The sequence below is a fragment of the Notolabrus celidotus genome, chromosome 18 (genome assembly GCF_009762535.1).
Source record: "Notolabrus celidotus isolate fNotCel1 chromosome 18, fNotCel1.pri, whole genome shotgun sequence".
NCBI lineage: Eukaryota > Metazoa > Chordata > Actinopteri > Labriformes > Labridae > Notolabrus > Notolabrus celidotus.
Window position 1 is genome coordinate 24234953 of NC_048289.1, and position 22687 is coordinate 24257639.

The 22687-nt window shown below is 41.5% G+C and overlaps 1 protein-coding gene and 1 non-coding gene across 6 annotated transcripts; both read right to left on the bottom strand.

Moving 5' to 3' along the window:
* Window positions 1-999: 999 nt before the first annotated feature.
* Window positions 1000-15402, bottom strand: trim8b (tripartite motif containing 8b). 5 transcript variants are annotated; one of them, XM_034707772.1, is made up of 7 exons: window positions 14482-15209; window positions 14322-14336; window positions 12815-13463; window positions 3881-3976; window positions 3495-3760; window positions 3256-3371; window positions 1000-3156 (listed from the first exon to the last, which is right to left on the bottom strand). In XM_034707772.1, the coding sequence occupies exons 3-7, from the start codon at window positions 13418-13420 to the stop codon at window positions 2456-2458; spliced, it is 1785 nt and encodes a 594-aa protein (XP_034563663.1). In that variant the 5' UTR covers window positions 13421-13463; window positions 14322-14336; window positions 14482-15209; the 3' UTR covers window positions 1000-2455. The 5 variants fall into 5 exon arrangements, with proteins under 5 accessions (XP_034563663.1, XP_034563661.1, XP_034563667.1 ...); XM_034707770.1 differs by lacking the exon at window positions 14322-14336 and having other exon boundaries at window positions 15092-15402; XM_034707776.1 differs by lacking the exon at window positions 14322-14336 and having other exon boundaries at window positions 14793-15402.
* Window positions 15403-20814: 5412 nt separating this feature from the next.
* LOC117830621 lies at window positions 20815-20928 on the bottom strand. Its single transcript, XR_004634808.1, has one exon. It is a non-coding gene; the product is annotated as a U5 spliceosomal RNA (small nuclear RNA).
* Between the last annotated feature and the right edge of the window lie 1759 nt (window positions 20929-22687).

Genomic DNA, 22687 nt, shown 5'->3' on the forward strand with positions numbered 1-22687 from the left:
CTCTGTATTTTGGGCATGTTCCTAACCAGTCCTTCTCAAGCAGTATATTTTAATGACATTGTCTGACACCTATCCTGCAGTAGTGGTTTCAGGAATTGCAAATAATAAGAAAACTAACCATGTCACTTCCTGTCTTGTATGTTTTTGTAATTGAATCTGTCTCATAACTAGTAAAAAGCTCCTCACAGGAATCTTCCCCGGTTACAGCATGAACCCTCAAGCTTTGCTTGTATGGAAGTGTCAGCCCATATATTTAGAAGGTCCAAGACCTCGCTGTCCCTCCATTGACTTGCTCCATCGTTGCTATCCTCCATTTTTGCAAGGCTACCGCCACGCAGAATTGTGACGTGTGTTGCTACAAAGTGATGTGAAAGTATCAAATGGGCATCAAATCTGCCTTGGCTGTTCACATTGAGGTCACAGTGAAAAAAATCAGATCCGTATCTCATTCAGGACCACATATGGAAGTGGTTTGGGCCAGATTTGAGTGTTCACACTGCCTCTAAAAAATCTGACCTGGTCACTTGACCCCCAAAAAAACAGATTTGGGCCACTTTTACCTGCAGTGTGAACACAGCCTTTGAGTTGAGAAAGTGGTCCTGCCTGCAAATTCAAGGTGGTGAGTCTCAGGTCTATCATCAAATCAGATGAAGGTGGATCGACTTGATCACTTTGGATCACAAAAGCATTCACTGAGCATTTGACTGAGGGGAAAACATTCCAAGGAGCTTAAACAAATGTAGGACGACAAGATAATAATGAAGCTTCTCACCCTGAGCATGCTGACACAAGAAGATGGTCTATCATTGAGGTTTTAAAAACTGTAGGAAGAGATTTGGAAGAAGCAAAGTATTCAAGTGCTTCCTTTCACTGTTGTTTTTTTCTCCTCAAGTTGGATTTATTGAAAATATCATATATATGTAGAACTCGTCCACCTTTACCTCTTTAACCAACAGAAGGATAGAAGACTTTCAAATACAGAGTTGACAGCAGACACTGTTTTAAATTTGTTCGTTTATTTGGAACCCTTCTCCAAATCACGTCTTTATTTTTCCATTTCACAAAATATTTACAAAAAAAGATACTTTATGCTGTTTTTTTTTTCTATTTCAGCTGACTGTTGTAACAGCTCCTTTTAAGGATGATGACAATTGCTTACATCTTGCAGTCCAGTCTGGTCTTTTAGAAAAAGTTCATGAAAAAAATTCCTACCACCCACTTTATTTTTCTTTACACTCATTTTAAACTGCATACATTTCCCCCCCCCATTGTTCTTCTTCTTTTGAGTGCTTTTAAAGTCTTCCTTGCATGCTTTTAGCTGCAAACAGGAAGCCAAGAGCTTGTGTGCTTATTGAGAGGAAGTGACATCTTTGCCCTGCAGGAAGTACAATTACAGCATCGTCAGATCCTCCAGGTGCTTGATTGGTTTGGTCTGTCCAGACTTGTCTTTTTTTTCCTCTTGAATCAAAGAGTCTCTTCAGACACAAGCATGAAACCTACAGATGTACCAGATATCACAAAGTCATTGTAGGTAATAAATGGAAACAGTCTTTGTCAGAAGAAGAGCTTCTGTGTCCTGTGGAAAGCCTGGGAGCAGGAAAAAGAGAGCGTTAGGAATAAGAACGATATTCCCAAAACTGTAGGCTCCAGTGTCCCTCTGCGGGTCTGTAGTCCAGGCGTAACAAGGCGTCCACAAGTGCATTGTGGGTGTTCCATGGAAGAGCGTTTTGTGTTCAAGCCGTTCGATCAATCCCTGAACTCAGCAAAGAAAGGAAGAGTTGCCACGATGGTAAAAAAAAATCAAAGAGACATGACGGGGCCGTGGTCCCTTTATTAAAGGATCTATCAAACAACGTGAGCTGGGCAGAGCAAAATATGATGCTAATAACATAAGGCAACTGACCTCAGAAAGACTGGAAGGGTGATTATATCAGACGGAGCGCTAAACTGGAAAGGTCAAAACTACATGGTGTTATCTCTTTTCCCTTTAGCGTCAGTGAAGAGGAGAGGAGAAAGATCCTCTGAAGTTCATTTTTCCATCCATCCGCCTCCTGCTCCATAAATAATAATAAGATGCGAGACGTCTCCTCTCAGGCCTTGTGTTTGTTGTTGTTGTTGTGTGTGTGGAAAATGCTGAGCTAAGTCGTGCCAGAGTGAAGCGGATGGCTGTTAACGTATAATACACTACATGAGACTCTGACTGAAAACACAGAAAATAAGAAAAAGCAAACACACGAAGAGATCAACCCTGCCCCCGAATGTGTGTACATGTTCTAGATCTGTGTGTGGGTATAACTTCTACTATTCCACTGTGTATAGAGTATAACTGCGTTGTGTTTTAATCCAGTTAATACGTCGGTAAAGGTGTGCTATTTTGGTGACTGCCTCTATATTTCCAAATATGTGTGTGTGTGTGTGTGTTTGTGTGTCTATGTGTGTGTGCGTGTCTACTCTGTTAACTGGTGACATAGTGCTTTGTAGACGGCTGCCCATACAGCCCGTAAAAATCTGCATGTCTGTGTGTCTGCGAGGCGTCTATCCAGTCCCTCACTGCCAGGCCCTGCATAGATGGACCTCCAGAGGCCAGACCAGGAGGAGGGGGGTAGTCCTGGGCACTGACCCAGGGGAAGGAGCCCGAGCGCGGGTACGGAGGGTGGCTACGGTGGCCCGACACCGAGGGCACTCCGGAGCAGTAGCAGTTATCCATCGTGCACACCAGGATCTTCCGGCCGCCGTATTGAGGCAGCACGGCCTGCTGGGCGGAGTGCGAGGAGCTGCTGCCGCCAGGAGGAAAGTGCGAGGAGCCGAACACGGAGCCCGAGTGGTGGTTGGTCAGAGAGCCGCTTCCGCTTCCTGTCCCGCTGCTCTCGCTGATGTGAGGCGGGCCGCAAGGACCGAGAGGCTGCTGATTGGTGGACTGGCCTTCCCCAGAACCGGAGCCAGAGCCCAGGTAGGGCTGCTTGGCAAGAGATGAGGAAGAAGACGAGGAAGAGGAGGAGGAGTCCTTGAAACCTTGAGCGGCGTTTTTTCCGACGTTCCCGTTGCCTTCTGGGAAGGCGGTGGAATGTTTCCGTTTCTCTGATCCGGAGCCAGAGCTCTGGCCGCTGGGATACGCAGGAACAGACTGAAGAAAGGTCGAGGGAGGGGTGAGGGGGGCTGAGAGAGAAGAGGAAAGATATGAGAGAAGATAAGTGACAATCAAGATAAAATCCCTCATAGAAGTAAAAAGCTTGATGAGCGTGTTTGAGGTCCTACCTTCCAGGGTTCTTTTCAAGCTCTTCTCTCTTTTTGAGATTTCAGAGAGGAACAGTTTAGAGTTTAGATTCCCCACTTTATAAGGAGGGAGACTGCTGCCCACACATGCCTGAGACCTGCAACAAGCGCCAAGAGACATGCAAAATTCAAGATAAGACGTCAGTTTGGGAGCATAACCAGCATATAACAGACCCAAATGTTCATTTTTTTAGATCCACGGCTGACGTGTGCTCACTCACCTGTCTGTGAGGATTTTAACCGGCTTGGTGTTTTTCATGAAGCTCAGCTCCTCGGCCTTGTTGAAAGCTGTGTGGATGGAGCTCAGCAGCTTCTGGGCCTCGTGGCGCTGCTCGCCTAGAACCAAAACCTGGGCGGCGTTCTCCTGGCAGAAGCGAGCCTGAGCGCGGTCCAGAGCCTCCAGCGTCCGACCGAGATCCTCCTCCAGGAGCTGGTGCATCCTCTGGTACTGCAGACGCACCTCCTCTTTCAGCTCACACACTCTGTCCTGTTGGGGGGAACAAACGAGGACACACAAACATTAATCCACCATGAATGTACTGCATAAAATTGCTTGAAGTAGACGTGTAAAGCGTGTACACCCACGCAGCAGGGTCTTTAAACATACCTCTACCACACACTTGTCAGAGTCAAGTTTGCAAAGCTGCTCCTCAATCTCCTGCACTCGTTCCTCCACGCGCTCCTGTTGTCTTAAAAGGTTTTGCTGTGAAAAGAGAGAAGAAACCAAAAAAAAAGAAGAAGCTTTAGCATGAGGAAGTCGAGGCCTTAGCTAGCCACTGGCATCCCCTTCCCCGTGCCTGAGATATTAGAATCCAGGAGCTGGCTAATTTAGTCTCCATCCAACACTCAGTCCCTGCGGGGGAGGAAGGGAGGGTGTGCTGTCATAGCAACCAACAGCTATTTTGTGTTTGCATTAGTGAGAGAGAGAGCTAATGTTGGGGGAGCTGGGGGCAGTGAGCAGAGATAAATAAACGGGCATACAGAGGCTGAAAAAGCTCCACGCTGTGCTAACTGTGTAGAAGATGCACATGTATTCACAGACAGGAGGACGCCCTGTGAGCAGTGTGGTGGAAACAATCACACTTGTTTCTACGCTGATGACTGCGTGTGGATGGAGGCAGACGCCTGACTGAGACGCCATGCACTTCAGCCTTGGGTCAGAATTAGTAAAAAACCTATGGCTCTTTTATGAGATGGTGCTTTATGTCGCTGTGTCTACTGAAGTATGGATCTGAGAATACAAAGGTCATGGACAAAGAAATGCCAGTTCCCTTTGTGTTTCATATTCAATGGGAGATATGAAGAATCCTCAGACAACATGTAATGAATGTAGAGCATGTAGTGGTGACAATATGATGTGGTAAAGTCTGTAGTTAAAGCTAGGGTTGGTAGCCACGGAAAACTAGCATGATTTTGAATGTAGCATTTCCTCAGGACTCCATCTAACCCCTCCACTCGTAGCTCCTCCAAAACGACGCCCCCACGACCATATGATGGTGTCTGATTCAAACCGGTCCTCAGCACATCGTTTGTGTTTCTCACTACGTCAACTCATGTCTCACTCAGCGGTAAGAAAACACCAAAACATTATCATAGTGAAAGTTAAAAACACGAACAAACATGAAATGTACGCGCAGGAGGCGGGCAGAACGGCAGGACGGGATTTGATTGGTTTCATATTTTGGCTCCTAATGGCAGGGATTGGTTGGTGTTTTCCCAGGTTTACTCCAGCTGTAGATAGCGGCTTTTTTCACTCTTTTTTAACAACACATTATGTATCGATTGATCGTTTTAACCAGTATAACAAAAAGTGTATCTAAATCTGACTACCAACCCCAGCTTTAAAGGCGCTATAATCTAATGAAAATGTAGACTCAGAAGCTTTCTGGTGCTCGCTTATACTCAAAGTTTAATTGTGCACTTACTGAAGACAGGCTGTCGCCTTTTACTGGCTCCATTATCTGTAAATACTAGGTTTCATATATGAGGTGTTCTAGTTTAAACTACATCATTACATGTACGTTTTCTTTTTACTTCTTATGAATCACTGTCTATGAACTGCTCTTCCATTTACACATATGAACGTATTTGTATGTATGAGAAGGCAACTTCAGCCACCGCAAGACATAAAGCCAATGTGGAAGTGCTAAAAGGTAGACTCTGGAAGTACCAGAAACCACATACACACCCATTCAAAAAGCCGATCTTTATCTAGCCTAGCTCATTTCTCTATCGGCACACACTGCAGGGGGATGATTATTTTTCAGAATTCATCAGTTAGAAAATATTAAGATTAAGAGTTTTGCTTAATTAGAGAAACAGCTGACTTGACTGACAGGCGGGAACACTGTAGCTGTTAGCTAGGAGGCTCAAAGCCCGCCTCTTTACCTCACACTAGCTTGACAGCAGTTTCGTTGCGTTCAGCATTTCCAATATGGCACCCGCCGACGATAGGCTTCAAAACATTTACTATACAGTCCATGGCATATGCACATGTATATAGGGTATATATCTGAGTGTATGTATTTGACTGTTTGACTGCATTTGTATCTCACTCAGAGATCAGCACGTGCACCATGACGCAACCGCTTGCTATACTATCTACGGATGCAGTATGTAGTATGCAGTACGTCCTGCATACTGTGTTTGAAGGTAGTCTGTAGGTCATTTCAATGTGATGTGCTGCCCAACACCAGTTCCATAGAGACAAATCCAATCTTCTAAAAAACATGGGGCAACATAAAGAATCAGCTCAGATGTAAGGATGTAAGAGCACGTCCACGGTGCATGATGTTCATGATGTGAGGCTTGATAAGATAATGAAGATACATGATAGAATGTTTTTAAAAAAGAGGCGGTTATCTGGAAACCATAAAACATCCAGCTGGGTCTAAAACTCCTCTCCGCATGTAAATGTAAGTCCCTGCAGAGTGAGGCAGCCCCTTCATCTATACGCTCCACAATAAAAGAACACGCCATTTTGGAAAATGACGACCACACAAGTAACAGACTCAATGTAGGAACGTGGAAATGAAGGTGTGTTTCACGCTCTGTAAGAGGGGCGGAGACAAAGAGAAACTCCGGATACATTGAAGAAAACATGCTCCAGACCAGGTGAGGTTCCCAGACTCAGTTGCCATAGTAATTGACTAAGAGCTTAAGATATCTCTCTTCCCTGAAAACGTTCAGGTTACCCCTCTTTCTCAGGTTTGAGTTACCTTCCTCTGTGAAACGCCAAACCCAGAATTGTCCTTGCTTCGGGTTATGAAACTCAGGATTGCAGTAAACCTGCCCTCTGCTTTTTTACTTGTTTTTACCTTCATGTCAGAATAACTTAAATAACCTTGATGCTTTGTTTGGTTTTTAAATGCTGCATTAATTGACTTGATATCATTGTAAACGTGGGTTGCCCCTCAATGATCTCTCAAGTATAAATAAAGGTTGAATGGACTTCTGAGACGGGCCTCTGGGGTCCTCTATTGTTCACTGCTGCCTCCACAGGAAGCCCAAATGTTAGCCATCGCTCCCAAAGGCCACGTCATAGTCAGACGCTAGCTGATGGATTCCAAGATTGAAAACAGGATTCACTTGAGTTGAGTGCTCACAACTGGACTACAGATATGAATTAGCATTATAGCTAGCTAGCTCAGCAGTTGCAATGTGCATTGTCCTTGTCAAATGGTGATAAACTAAACATGTTATTGCACCATGACTTAAATTGCAAATTTGATTGCCTTAGCACATGCTACTACTGCTACTACTACTACAAGTAAAATTGGACTACAGATATGAATTAGCATTATAGCTAGCAAGCTCAGCAGTTGCAATGTGCATTGTCCTTGGCAAATGGTGATAAACTAAACATGTTATTGCACCATGACTTATATTGCAAATTTGATTGTCTTAGCACAAGCTATTACTACTACTACTACTACTACTACTACTACTACTACTAATAATACTACTACTACTAATACTACTACTAATAGTATTACTACTACTACTGCTACTACAAGTAAAATTGGACAACAGATATGAATTAGCATTATAGCTAGCTAGCTCAGCAGTTGCAATGTGCATTGTCCTTGGCAAATGGTGATAAACTAAACATGTTATTGCACCATGACCTAATTTGCAAATTTGATTGTCTTAGCACATGCTACTACTGCTACTACTACTACAAGTAAAATTGGACTACAGATATGAATTAGCTCTTTAGCTAGCTCAGCAGTTGCCCTGTGCATTGTCCTTGTCAAATAAAGTTATAAACTAAACATGTTATTGCACCATAGCCAATATTGCAAATTGTATTGTAATAGCACATGCTACTACTACTACTACTGCTACTACTACAAGTAAAACTGGACTACAGATATGAATTAGCTTTTTAGCTAGCTCAACAATTGTGTTGCGCATGGTCATTGTCAAATAAAGTGATAAACCAAACATTTTATTGCACCATGACTTAATTTACAAATGAGATTGTTATAGCACATGCTACTGCTACTACTACTACTACTACTACTACCAGTAAAAATGGACTATAGATGTGAATTAGCATTATAGCTAACTAGCTCAGCAGTTGCAATGTGCATTGTCCTTGTCAAATAATGTGATAAACTAAAAATGTTATGGCATCATGACTTATATTGAAAAATAGCACATACTTCTGGTATACTACTACTGCTAATACTAATAGTAATTAAGGAAAGATGTTGTTCATGGAAGAGAGCTGCAATCTACACGTCCGAAGTCTTCCTGTCTTGCTGCAGCTTTCCCTTTTTTCTTTTCTTTTTTCTTTCTATCATATATACAGGAAGTCACTACAGACATGACCTGAGATAAATCATTGTTGATTTATTGCATGTCTTAACTGATTGGGGTTGTAGTTTGGGACATTGTTCCTCACACTATTCAATTCAAAACCTACATTTTTACGGTAGAATTGTTAATCAAGGAAGCGGAAACTGTTTTGCTGTTAAATCTGAAAACCTTTTGACAATTTGGCTCATTATGGTTGTTTACAGTACAAATGTAGTTTTATTTGGTGTTTTTTTTATTTAAAATTGACTTATATTATATGCAAAGGGCTCCTAGTACCACATATCTCTGTTCCATAAGGTTTTTATTGAATGAAAACAGCTTGTAGTTGTGGCTTTCTGTTTTTGAGTTAGAGCTCTTTGTTTGGACTGAGTTGAGAAATGCTCTTTCCAGGGAGGGCTCTCTGTAAATGACATTCTCTAATTCTACCGGGGTCTACCATGAATCAATAATCTGTTGTTTACCACAGGCTGCGTATCTGTTCACATGCAACCATCCTCCTCATCATCATCATGGTATCCAGTCCATCCGCTAAACAACAGCTGATTTTATCATTAGTGATCAGCTGCTGGAGAGCTTGATAGGAATGAAAACCTGCATACTCTAGGGTCTCAGTGGCACATGGAACCGCTGCCCTAGATATCTTTCACAAACCCACATAAGCGCACACCACACACACACACAGTTGGCATAGTTAGATCCAGGACTGTGACCTGGTTGTGCTGATTGATTGAGTTAGGCTCCGAGCAGCAGCCAGGGGAAAAACAGGGTTGAAGGAGCCACGGCGTCCCAGAGGGGGGGAGGCAGCTCAATGTATGGGATACCTTTGGGGGAGGAATAGAGAGAGAGAGAGAGAGAGAGAGGAGGGGGGAATAAAAAGGGGAGGGTGCTCTTTAGCTGTCATCTCACCACAGTGTCTTCTCCATCAGAGCCACCAGAGCAGGAGACCGGGGCCAGAGGGAAGGTCTGTCCTCGCCTGGAGAGGCAGCTGGATTGTGAGAGGGGGTGAGGTGAATTTTGGGGGGGGGGGCGGGGCTAACAGCCGGGATGAGGAGGGGAGTGGGGCTGCTTTGTGAAGTGTGTGTGCAAAGGGGGGGTCCACTTTGCATTCCTTGATAGCATTTCACATGGAGAACGTCCTAATAAGCAAATCAGAGGAAACGTCTAAGAAATATTTATAGGTCGTTTTTTTTTTTGGCTGAGATCTGCCTCACGGTTTGGTTTCTTTAATTTGATTGAATCTTTATGCTTATTCCAGGAATTCATCCAAGGCTACACACATTTAACATATCCTTTCTACCCTTTTGAATGCAGTACAAATAACCTGTGCATTTCTAATGTATATAATCACCATTTTGCCCTGTTTTGGCAAAATAAGGAATGACATGCAGAAGATAGTTATCATCTGAAGGGATCTAGAAATCCTCAACACAAAAACTGGTCCATTTAGACTTAAAGCTGAAAATATCTTGTGATAATAAATAATAATAAAAATAACCATACAACAATACACACACTTTTGATTGCTAGCTTTTAGTCATTTTAATCAAATGGTGCTATTTGTACTTTTCTTTTCTTCTCTTTTTTGTTTGTTTGTGTTTTGGTTTCTCCTCTACCTTCTTATTTTGATTTTATTTTACTCTATTTTATCTTTGTTTAGTCTTGATCTCTTTAGGGAGCCTTTTTAACGTCTGGCATGGGACTACGGATGTAAACTAGCCTTTTGGCTAATTCTGACATATTTACAGAAGTGTTAATTAATATGCATGGTCCTTTTAAATAATAAATAAATCAATCAATTGCATTTGGTGAAAAAAATGAAATGAAATGTTAAAAAATTGTCATCATCAATGCCGATGATGAGCTAACTCCAGGCTAACAAATTGTTGGATTTTTTTGCCTCATCAAATTAAAAATTCTGTTAAAAAACCTGCCAATCTATTTAATCCAACAGTCTCATTGTACAGATTATCATTTGTTCATACTGTGTCCATCATTACTTAATCTTTAAGATAGATATGTCTTAGATTATTCATTGTTTTTCCACTAACATACACCAAAAACATTCCTTGTATTTGAAAAACTACTTTGCGATAAACCTAAATCAAATTTTCTTTGTCCCGAGATGGTAGACAAAGACAATATCATCCACATTCTTGCGCAGGACTTTTTTGCCCAATCAAGGAAATCGAAATCATTAAATGTTAATAAGAATATTTGTTCGCGGCAGCTCTTTGCTGGCTTAAGACTACGACATTCCTTCCTCTATCACTCCATTTTGCTTTTAATGCTAATATTTAGGAACAGTCGGAAAATGTGGGGCGTAAGTCGGCCTTGTGGTTAAGGGTGCACCCCATGTACAGAAGTTCTAGTTCTCACTGAAGCGGTCGCTGGTTTTGACTGTGCTGCATACCATCCCCCGCTCTCTTCTACCCACAGTCCTCTCCTCTCTTCAGCCGCCCTATCTACTAACAGGGCAAATGCCAGAAGCTATAACCAAATTGGCTAATGTTAAAGTGTAAACCATAGACTATATAAACACTGAACGTAGTATCCGTGACGTCACTCATCTGTTTCTGAAGCCAATCGTCGGCGGGAGCCATATTGGATATGCTGAACTCAATGAAACTGCTGTCAAGCTAGTGTGAGGTAAAGAGGCGGGCTATCAGCCTCCTCGCTAACAGCTACAGTGTTCCCATCTGTCAATCAAGTCAGCTGTTGCTCTAATTAGGCAAAACTTGTAATCTTAACATCTTCAAAATTGCCACGTTCTGAAAAATTTAGCTATCCAGACTGCACTCGTCTTTTGTACCAGGCTGTAAACATGTTTATTTCTGCTGTAAACATCGGCTTTTTTGAATTTGTATGTATGTGGTTTCAGGTACTTCCGGAGCTAGCTTCAAGCGGACTCTTGCGAAACTGCATTTTTTAACACTTCCACATTGGCTTCAATTCTCACGGCTGGAGGTCGCGCTTGGTGTAAACGCACAACACATTTAATGTTGCAAGACGTTCATGGTTTGGCCATCACTGATGTACCAGCACATCTCAGAAAATAAGAATATCGTGTAGGAGTTTAATTATTTCTATTTCCTTGATTGGTCAAAAAAGTCCAAGGCAAAAAATGCCATCTCGGGACAAAGAAAATCAGATTTTCAATATTTTAAATGGGTTATTTAAGACAATAACATTTTTGATCATTTTGGCCTTCAAAAATAAAAAACATCTAAGAATATAACAATATTTCATTTCAAGTTACTCTACATTTGAGAGGTTGTTTTAAAAACTGAACTTTTCATTATGTTCATATTTTTTTGAGATGTACTAGTATTTGTGAAATTATTAATGATGGTAAACACATTTTTTTTTGCATGTCTGTGTTTTTTTTTGTAACGTTAATCTAATATTAGCTCACTATAGCTCTTCTTGCCATTTCACAGTCTGGCCACTAGAATTTATTCCCCACCGATGTTAAATCCCACCACATGTAAAACAGTTATTTTGTGTCTCCATTTAAACGATCCTTTAAATTGAATTATTCCTCTTGTTTCTGCTAAAAGAGGAATAATTCAGGGCTGCATATATTTGGGTCGTATTCAGGACGGATGGCTCTTCTTATCACCCAGCCTGATTCACTAAAATTACTTAATGCTTAAGACTTTAGTGATACAGCTTTTAAATGAAGACCGGGTCCCACCCAACCGTCGTTCCTGTGCCCCAGGCAACCGATTAACTATACATAAAGCTGAGTCATAGCTTTACCAACAGGAAATACACCCCAGCATGACACGGTGACACCTGAACAGGGTGTTTGGTGATCTGCATGAGTCAGTTAGTGGTGGGGCCTCCAGTGTTCTCCCTCTGACTAAACTGCCCTGTCATGGACCCCCTTTATATAAAAAAAACCAATACGACCTCTGCTTCAATGGACAACAGCAAGCACCAAACCCCCAGGAAGAGAAGAGGTTAATAAAAAACCTCAAGTAGGCCGCAGAATCAAGTGACAAATCACTTTAATCCCCCTTCCCCTTGTCCCCACTCCCGCCCCCTCTCACAACTGGCGATCCCTGAGCTAGGATGCACCTGTGCTGGGGAGATAAGGCCCTCAGAGGGCCCCCTCATTGTTCCACCCTTGACTGCATTGTTTGTCATTCCAACAGATGAGAATGGAGGCTGGAGTAGATCACAACTGAAAAATGCACAAGACCCTCACACAGGAGCAAAAACACAATCCAAATGTAGTGCTTCTGGTAAAAGGGGAGTTCTGTTTTTGATAGAATGGAGTCAATTGTTTACGAGATAAATGACTGAGAGTAGACCACAACAGCTCTGTACCCAAACTCTTTACTAATGTTCTTTATCAAGCTGGTAAAAAAACATGACATTAAGCCCTTTTATGTGAGGATGCTGGCTTGATAAGGTGGATGAAGATGACCTCACTGTGATGCACACACAATGGCATGTTTAGGATCCTCATGAGGCCTTTGCAGATTCATATTAGGCACTTGGATCAACCCTAGTAGCATCAATAAATGGGATTACTCCCTGGTCCTTTCTACCTTTACGAATTGTTTGAGTTCTACTTTCAAGATGTTTGACATCAACTTCCACAGTTGGTGTGTAACAGAGTGAAACTTCAGTCAAAGTGACAGAAAGAAGAAGTGAATAAACAAGCATGTTTGTTGTTAAGTGCATGTGTAAGATATGAAAGCCTCCTTACTCTGATGTCGTTGCGTCTCAGCTCCACATCGGTGACGGCGTGGCCATGGCTGGGGTGGCAGCGGGCGAAGCAGCAGTACTGACACACGGCCGTTTGCTCGGCCTCACAGTGGTACAGCCTGTACTCGTCATGCTGCAGGCAGGTCCAGGCCTTCACGGCCTCAGCCTCCACCAACAGGTGCCCGAGGGCCGAGCACGGCTGCTGCAGGTGTGTCTGGACATGGGACTGGCAGCATGGGGCGTTGCAGCGTAGGCAGACTTTCACAGCGGGGAGTGGCGGGCCTCGGCGGCACAAGATACACTGCAGAGCGGGCGTGTTGGCCTTCTCCACGCTCAGAGCGTTGTACTTCTCCACTATGTTGGACAGTTTGTGGTTCTTCTCCAGGCTGGGCTTCTGTGTGTAAGCATGATTGCACTCAGGGCAGCGGGCCAGCGAGGAGTCTTTGGCCCAGGCCTCGCTGATGCAGCTCCGGCAGAAGTTGTGCTTGCAGGGCAGCTGGATGGGATCTGAGAACACGTGCAGGCAGATGGGGCAGATGAGCTCCTCCTCAAAACAGTTCCTCCATGTCTCAGCCATGTCAGAGGCCATGATGGTGTGGGCAGGCATACACTGACTGCTTTCCACTTCTACCACACCTCCAGGCCTCTCTCTGTCCAAACAGGAAACTCGACACTCAGAAACGTCTCAAAAAAAAAAAAAAAGGAGATAAAAACAGACCTGAAGCAGTCCTGTCAGATCAGTCGGTGTGTTTGAACCCTTGTGACCACATTAGACGAGTCTCCCTGACACACGATGAGTATTGCTTATTGCTGCAGTATGAAGGCAAATTCCAGATATTTGACCAGTGAAGGCTCCAGGCAAGGATGACAACACCTTAATGATTTCAACACACACAGCAGGGGCTGACGTTTTACAGATTACAGTAAATGGTGCTCTCCTTTCAGCTAAATCACACTCACACACTCACACACATGCACAGAGGACCTGCCTTTACGGCTTCTGTGTGTTTATAGGCCTACAGGAAGCTAAAACCCTGCCTGCTTACAGGTAAACCGTGAAATGCAAAACAACAAGGCACAGAGAAATCTATAAAATGACATATAAGATCATGGGAGTGGATGAATCTCTGTATTGCACATGAAAAAGACACTTGATCCTTTTCCTGCTGCCTGTTCAAGGCCCTTACCTTGAGAGCTCCCTACGTCGGATTATGATTCAGACCAGCAAACGAAGCATGAAAACCACGAGAAAGGGACTGCTCCAGTCCAGTCCACACCCTGATTACTAATCATACAGAGAGCTGGTTTTTAAAAACCTGAATCTGTTTTTGTCAGGGGACCTCAAGGACGCTTGATTCCCTTCAATGATCACAACGCAGCGCAATGCTTTTGTCCCTTGAATCATAAATAAGTATCCACCTGCAATTTCAATTATACATACAACCAGGGATGTGTTGGCTGTATTAAGAGAAATGCTGTTTCACAGGTCAGATGATCACCACACACACCTCCAGGTTTGCAATCTGGAAAAAAAGGGACATTTGTGTTTGGATGAATTACGCCTGCTATGTGGCACAGCTCACATATCTGTACACAAGGCCTCGGCTTTTCTAGCAGTTTACTGTCGACAACAAAGGCCTTATAATCTCATTAAACTGAAAATCATACCCGGGCCATCACTTCCAGTCTGTTTACTGCATAGTTAATCGTTTTAATAGTCGAGTCCAGCTCCTGCGCACAAAACAAAGGCTTTTAGGATCCGCAGGAATGTTGGCTGCTGTTGCAGAAGCCTTTTTTACTCCCCCCCTCCGACACATCTATCAAATACCCCCTGATTTAAAGATGATTATTATCTTTATTCAAGCTCCAGCCTCTTTTTTAACACAGAGCTGTCCACCTTATTCGCATATCGTCGCCTCAACCTTTAGCCAACAACATATTTTTCCGCTTCCTTATCTGGAATAAATCGTGTAAATTACCTCAGACGTCACCTCACCATTTTCTACCACAGCTCAGGTACAAACAAACACTCAGCCTGGCATTACTTCCTGACGGGCCTGGTGGTCTCAAATACAGTCATTATTTCAATATTCACACACAGGACGAAGGAGAAACACACAAATATCCCCCTTTAATGATCTTAAAGGGGACGTCGCTTTCTGTCCTTGTTAGGGGTAGCTGTCATCAGCCATCTTGCAAATCCTCATTTAAAAAAAAAAGGGGGACAGAAAAAGGAGATATCCGAGGTGGAGAGGAAGGAAAAACGGTTTATCGGTACCTATCTACGTTAAAGTCCCGTTTCCACCGACGAGTACCGTGGCTTTTCGTCGTTATTGTAGGTCCAAAGAGGATCCGTCTAAGACCTGGTTCTTTTATGGGTTCTTTTCTCGGTCGGTATGTCCGGTAAGAGTCGCCTTCGTGGTTCATAAAAATCCAGCACGGTTGTGAATAATAATTGGCCTTTTCTCCCCCCCTCCTCTCTTCCTTTTCTTTCTCTGTCTCTATCGGTCAGGCTTTAGAGAGAGGAGGAATGCAGGCGAGCTGGACTAGTTCTGAAAACCAGCGTCAAGAGGAAACCAGTAAAACCTGCTACTTCCGGGTACGCTTTTCAGAATAAAATACTGCTTACGTCATCCTCTGCATTTTTTTTGGTCATTTTTTTTTTTTTTGGAACTTTTTATTTATATATATTTTTCAGTCGACACCATAAACTGTATAAAGTATGGACGTGGTATCCGTGACGTCACCCATCTGTTTCTGAACCAAGCGGCAACCTCCGGTCTAAAAATATGAGTCCAATGCGGAAGTGTTAAAAGCATAGACTGTAAATAAAAATGGACAGCGTTGCTCCGCCTCTTCCCATTGTACTGTTCTGAAGCCAAAAAATCCCCCTTCTGGGCGCCACCATTGTGCAGCCAGAGCCTGTGAAGCCGCTGTAATAAGCTCCGCCCTACAGCGTAACGTCACAAGACGCTGTGTGTCTTTTGAAGTTTCACTTCACTGCGGCTGTGAATCAAAGGAAACCCGGAAGTAAAACCCCGTTTTTTAAACTCTAATAACTAACGAAAAAGAAACTTTTCAGGAAAAAGAGGCCTTGGACACAAAACAGTCAAATACTAACTACATATCACCACAGCATACGGATATGAGAAACATTCGTATGACGTGTATTTATTTTTTAAAGGATGACTGCTCCCCCATTCAAATTAATGGGGGAGACGGATTTTTTGACCTATACTGCAGCCAGCCACCAGGGGGCAGTCACACTGCTGAAAGCCTCACCACTAGCTGCCGGAACCTCTCCCTTGGTTAAAAGCATAGACTGTAGAAAATATGGACGTAGTATCCGTGACGTCACCCATCTGTTCCTGAGAGCTGTTTTGAAACAAATCGACGGCAGCAGCCATATTGGTAATGCGGAACTCAACTAGGCAGAGTGTGACGTAGTGTGAGCCTCTTAGTCAATGGCTGTGTGTTCCCGACCGGGAGTCACGTCAGTCATGTCCTTATTTGAGCAAAACTGGTAATCTTAATATCTTCTGAACTGTCACGTTAGAAAAAATTCACCCCCCGTACAGTGTGTGCCGATAGAGATTTTAGCTACGTAGGGCCAAGCCGTTTTTTGAACCAGGCTGTAAACATGTTTATTAATGCTGCAAAGATCGTCTTTTCCCCATTAATTTCTATGTGGTTTCCGATGTTTCTGCAGCCAGCCTCAAGCGGATATTCGATGTATTGCAGTTTATAGCACTTCCGCATTGGCTTCATCGTTTGAGACCAGAGGTTGCCGCTTGGTTAAAAGCTGCAGTTCATCGAGGATCTGCTTGAGGCTGGCTCCAGAAGTACCGGAAGTCGCATACACATGAATTGGAAAAAGACGATCTTTGCAGCAGAAATAAACATGTTTACAGCCTGGTACACAAGATGAGTGTAGTCTAAATAGCTAATTTCTCAATGTGCTCTCATTGTGAGGGGGGTGAATTTTTTTTCTAATGCTGCAATTTTAAAGATATTGAGATTACAAGTCTTCAAATGAGAGGCACAGCTGACTGCAGGAACACTGCAGCTGTTGGCTAGGAGGCTCAAAGCCCGCCTCTTTACGTCACTCTGGCTCGACAGCAGCAATATGGCTGCCACTGACGATTGGCCTCAAAACAGCGTTCAGAAACAGATGGGGGACGTCACGGATACTACGTCCATATTTTATACAGTCTATGTTCTGAACGCTGTTTTGAAGCCAATCGGCAGCAGCAGCCATATTGCTTCTGTCGAGCCAGTGTGACGTAAAGAGGCGGGCTTTGAGCCTCCTAGCCAACAGCTGCAGTGTTCCTGCAGTCAGCTGTGCCTCTCATGGGAAGAATAGTAATCTCAATATCTTCGAAATTGCTGCGTTAGAAAAAAATTCACCCCCCTCACAGTGAGAGGACATCAAGAAATGAGCTATTCAGACTACACTCATCTTTTGAACCAGGCTGTAAACATGTTTATTAATGCTGCAAAGATCGTCTTTTTTGAATTGGTGTGTATGTGGCTTCCGGTGGTTTTGCAGCCAGCCTCAAGCAGATTCTCAATGTATTGCAGTTTATAACACTTCCGCATGGGCTTCATCGTTTGAGACCAGAGGTTGCCGCTTGGATAAAACCAATGACTGTATGATAAATGGAGGTAGTATCTGTTACGCCACCCATTTGTTTCTGAAATGCTGTTTTGAAGCCAATCATTGGCGGGTGCCATATTGGAAAAGCTGAACCTAACCTAACTCTAGTTGAGCTAGTGTGAGGTAAAGAGGCGGGCTTTGGGCCTCCTAGCCAACAGCTACAGTGTACTCGCCTGTCAGTCAAGTCAGCTGTGCCTCTCATAATGGAAAACTATTAATCTGAAAAATTCACCTCCTCTTGTTTCTTGTACCAGGCTGTAAACATGTTTATTTCTGCTGCTAAGATCTTCTTTCTTGAATTGGTGTGTATTTGGTTTCTGCTACCAGCCTTAAGCGGATGCTCATTTATCTGAACTACATGGGCTTCATATTTACATATATTAAAAGTGTGTGACAGATACTGAGCTATATCAGACTGCTGCATTTGAGCCAAAAAAGCAAACAAATAGTATTTATTGCAGAGTCATTACATTCAAAGTTGAAACATAAGTCAATGTAGGAGCTTTTTTAAATTAGGATTTTGTTTTAAAAGAAAATAAATCATAGTTGTCATTGTGGGTTTGAAACAATGACAGTAACAATAGCAGGGAGTCGCATTAAAACAAAAAACCAAGACTGCATGAGAAGCAAAATGTGGTGCTTTTATTTTGAAGCTTAATTCCCGAGCTTCCGGTATGATTCAGCCTGTATCTTGCTGACCTGATGCAGTTTCTCGGCAACATCAGCCTCCCTCCCCTCTTCCCTCCCTCCTTCCGGATCAATGCTACGGCCGTCACGTGACCTGTCACACAACTGATGTGTGTCACGTTTTAACCGGGAGGAGCTGGGGGACGAACCAGGGGAGGAAGGGCAGGAAATCATATTTAAAGAGCTTACTGCATTTGTTAATGGCCTGGACACGCATGATGGTTCTCTAGAGCAGTGCAGCGTGCGTGTGTGTGTGCATGTGCCTTTGAGTGTGTGTGTGTGTGTGTGTGTGTGTGTGTGTGTGTGTGTGTGTGTGTGTGTGTGTGTGTGTGCGTGCGTGCGTGCGTGCGTGCGTGTGTGTATTCATGGTAGTGTTGCAGGAAAATATGACTGAAACGTTACTGTAATATTCCCTCAGAGACTAAAGCTGCAGTGCATGAGGCTGAGGCCAGGGTCTGTGTTGGTTGTATTGTAATTTGGTTGTATCTCATATAATCTCATATAAAACTGACAACAAAAGGTAGGACATTACATTATGGCAGTGGGGGAGGAAGTATTCAAATGCTTCATTCTGGGAAAAGTAGCAATAGCACATTTTGAAACTCCTTTACAGTGAAATTCAAAAATTAAAATTCTTTATTTAAGTAGTGAAATAATAATAATAATAATAATAATAATAATAATAATAATAATAATAATGATAAAAATAATAATAATAATAATAATAATCTTTATTTACTTTTCAAAACAGGGTTATAAAGTGCTTTACAAATAAGAAAGAAACTAAAAGACAATAAAAGAGAAATGTGAGGAAGACAGTGGAAAAGAATATAAATAATAAATTGATAACTTGTAGGGATATGGTATGATATGTTTCTCTCATTAGACGAGTTATGTCCACTTTTTTGCTGTAAATAATTAATAAATTTTTTGTCTGAATATGTTTTGTCTGTTTTTTGTTGTTTGTTTGTTGTTTGTTTGTTTGTTCTACTCTGTCTTTTGTTTTGTTTTATTCATGTATTTATTTTTATTTTTTATTCTTTTTTGTATCTTATTCTATTGTCATTACTTGTGTGTCTTTATTTGAATGTTTGTAAAAACAAATACATTTCAAATCATAAAAAAAAAAATGACGTGCCGGGAGGTGACAGCCAAAATAAATGAAAGAAAAGAAGATATAAAAGGTTCAGATAAAACAATGTTGGAAGACTAAAAACAACAGTATATAAAAGATAAAAACAAGTAAATTAAAAGTAAAATTTAATTAAAAGATCAGAAAAATAAAATATACAAGAATAAAAAAGAATAAAAACCTGCCAGTGATACTGCCTGAAAAATAATAAAAACATCTGGATTAAAACACGCTCTGGTGACATCTCCTGTAAAATCACATCGATAAATATTTAGTTTTCAAAAGAGGATAAAGAAAACACAAACTGATTTTACGTATTTGCTGATTAAACTATGAAAATAGGGATGTACTGTGAGCAAATAAGCCTCGGGCTATCAGATACAGGCCTCATTTTTGAGAGAATGAGGAAACCGTCACAATTACCAAGTGCCCAACGTGACATGTCCCAATGCTTGGTTTGTCCAGTGATCAATTCAACCCCCAGAATGAAGAAGTCAATATTAGATTAATTAAACATCAACTCTCCATGTTGCAAGAAAGAAAGTGACTTAAAACGAGTATCAGAACTTTCTCCATCAATGTAATATTCGTTGATTTACTGGCTGCATTGATTCAATTTTTCAGTAATCAGTGCCCCAATTTGTCATGTAGTGTTCAGTCCTTCATTTGAAGCAATGCACAATTCTATCATCTTTATTTCCCAATCAGTTGATTACCTAATAAGTATTTTTTTTTAACAGGTATAGCAAGCCCCTACATAAGCAGGTTTATAAAAGTAAACTGCCAGAGTTTCTGATACCGACCGCTTTGATGGAGCTACAACTTATAGTAACTGTTGATTTGAAACATACTTCTTCAAACGTATAAATCGCGTCATATGGAAATAAACAGGAACTGGGGCGCTGTTTGAATCCAGCCTCGACCACTTACTGCATGTCCTCACCCCCTCTCTGCTCCCCACATGTCCTGTCTCTGTTCAGCTGTCCTGTCCACTGAAGGCAAAAAATATAACTTGAAAAAGAAATGACGTGTAAACAAACAAACAAACAAACAAACTAACAAACACGAACTAAACACTGCTGTCTTATATCTCAGAAGGGGTATGTTTAGATTTATCTATCTATTTAAAGGGACAGTGCATATTAATGAACATTTCAGCGCCGCATCAATGTAACTGTGCAAAAAAAAAAACCAACTAAAGAGTGAGAAAAACATAATTAAAACCAAAAGACTGATAAATGCAGTTCAAAACAAACTTAATTCATAATGAAGTCAAAAATGTTCACATGAATATATTTCATCTTTATAACATCACTTTTCTACACATTACTGGGAAATGCTTTACATTTCATAATTAAAATAACCCCACATAATCAGAACACCAGCAAGGTTCAGTTTGGATAGCATTTATTGCGCATCACAAATATATGTGATGTGGAGAAATGTAATGGGCATATGATAAGAAAGATGCATTGAATTTACTCAATGCCAGCAGTTATTCTGTCTTTTTTTCACACTGAAAGGAAGCCCCGCGTGAGCAGGGCATCAAAAAATTGAGATATACTCTTGTTGTTCCTCTCCACGGAAATCTTTAGTAAAAGGCGAAAGATTTATACGATCTGAAGAGAAACAAGAGTGACTGCCGCTTTAACGTTCACAGACCGACCCTATCAACCCAGATATGACTTTAAGTCACGGTCCACTTTGAGTGTACGTACAGACACATCTAAACCACAACAAACACAAATAAGAAACACAACAACACACTGCAGTCTTTTATCTCGTAGAGCAAACACATTTAATCAGTAATATATGATCATTCATGTTAGCGCGCTAAGCATGATGGGACATTTGGACTTCCGGGTAATCTGGAATAGAATGCTGAAGACTCCGTTCCACTTTGTAATGTTCTAAAAGCGTTACTTTGAATCCAAGTGTATTCAGAAGTGACACGAGTGCGGCCAAGTGGATCATTCTTACTCTGTGATTGTGTACAGATCTTTTAAACAACGTTTCATTACGTCCGAAAAAACACACCCCCTTTGTTTCAAACACATCACACACACACACACACACACACACACACACACACACACACACACACACACACACACACACACACACACACACACACACACACACACACACACACACACACCTCGGATATGCTTGGAAAAAACAGAAGACATTAAAACATTAATTAACTCTTTGTTTTTTTTTAGAGTTTACAGACAGTTTTTTATTTTGATGTGATAATATAATATCTACTCACCCGTTACTATATGATGAGGAATATTAGTACGCAGATGCTGAAAAATAAGAATATACAAAACCTGAAAATTAAGATAAGATAAGAAAATATAATAATTTAAATAACCCCCCTTGGGAAATTCGGTTTTTGCAGCAACACCGACATAGTAGCAAGAGTACTACAAAAATAATAATGCACAAATAGAGAAAAAAATAAAGTAAAAAAGACAATAAATAATTGAAATAAAAATAGATATGTAGAATAGAATTAAAATAAGAAAAAAAAAGTATATTTACACTGTGTGATTGTGATGTGATTATGACACAAGGCAACAGGATCACTCCAGGGTGATATACGGTGGCCCTGAAGGACAAAACAAATGTACAAAAGATGAAACACTTTTACAAAGTTGGAAACAAATTCACATTTTGGGAAAATGTTTTACATTTTATAAAACAAAATTAAATCAGCAAAACACTTTTAACTGAGGCCGAAACAAATTTACATTTAAGGAAACAAATTTACAAAAGATTTAACACTTTAACAAAGTTAGAGACAATTTTACAAACGACGGAAAACTTTTATCATTTCTGAAACAAATTAACATTTCATTTTTAACGGAAAGGAAATGTACCAAATACCGGAAGTGATCTGGAAGTGATGGAGTGAGGACTCATTTAGTTTGTTTTGATGGAGAGAAACCAAACTGAGATGGACATGGTTTACTTATTAGGACATCCACGGGTCTCAGAGAGAGGTGTCAGACCTCAGATGAAAAAGCATCATGTCTCTGGAAAAGCTCTGTCATATCTCTGCAAAACCTTCACCATGTGTCAGAATTCAGATGAAACGGCCTCAGACCACATTGCCTCAGGCTAAAAGGGGTCAGACTTAAAGAATCTGAATCAGAAAGAACTTTAATCACAATGTATCTCAAGAATACAAAGAATTTGACTCCGGTATTTTTGCATACTCCCTGTACAAACATAAATAGACAGACACTAAAAATCAAGTACTAATAAAAAATATATAATATATATATAGAAGTACAAAAGGCACGAGTGCAATAAAAAAAACAATAGACAAACATGATAATGTGCAATAGTGCAAGGATGAAGGTGGCTCTGTCCATGAGGTATCTGGTTTA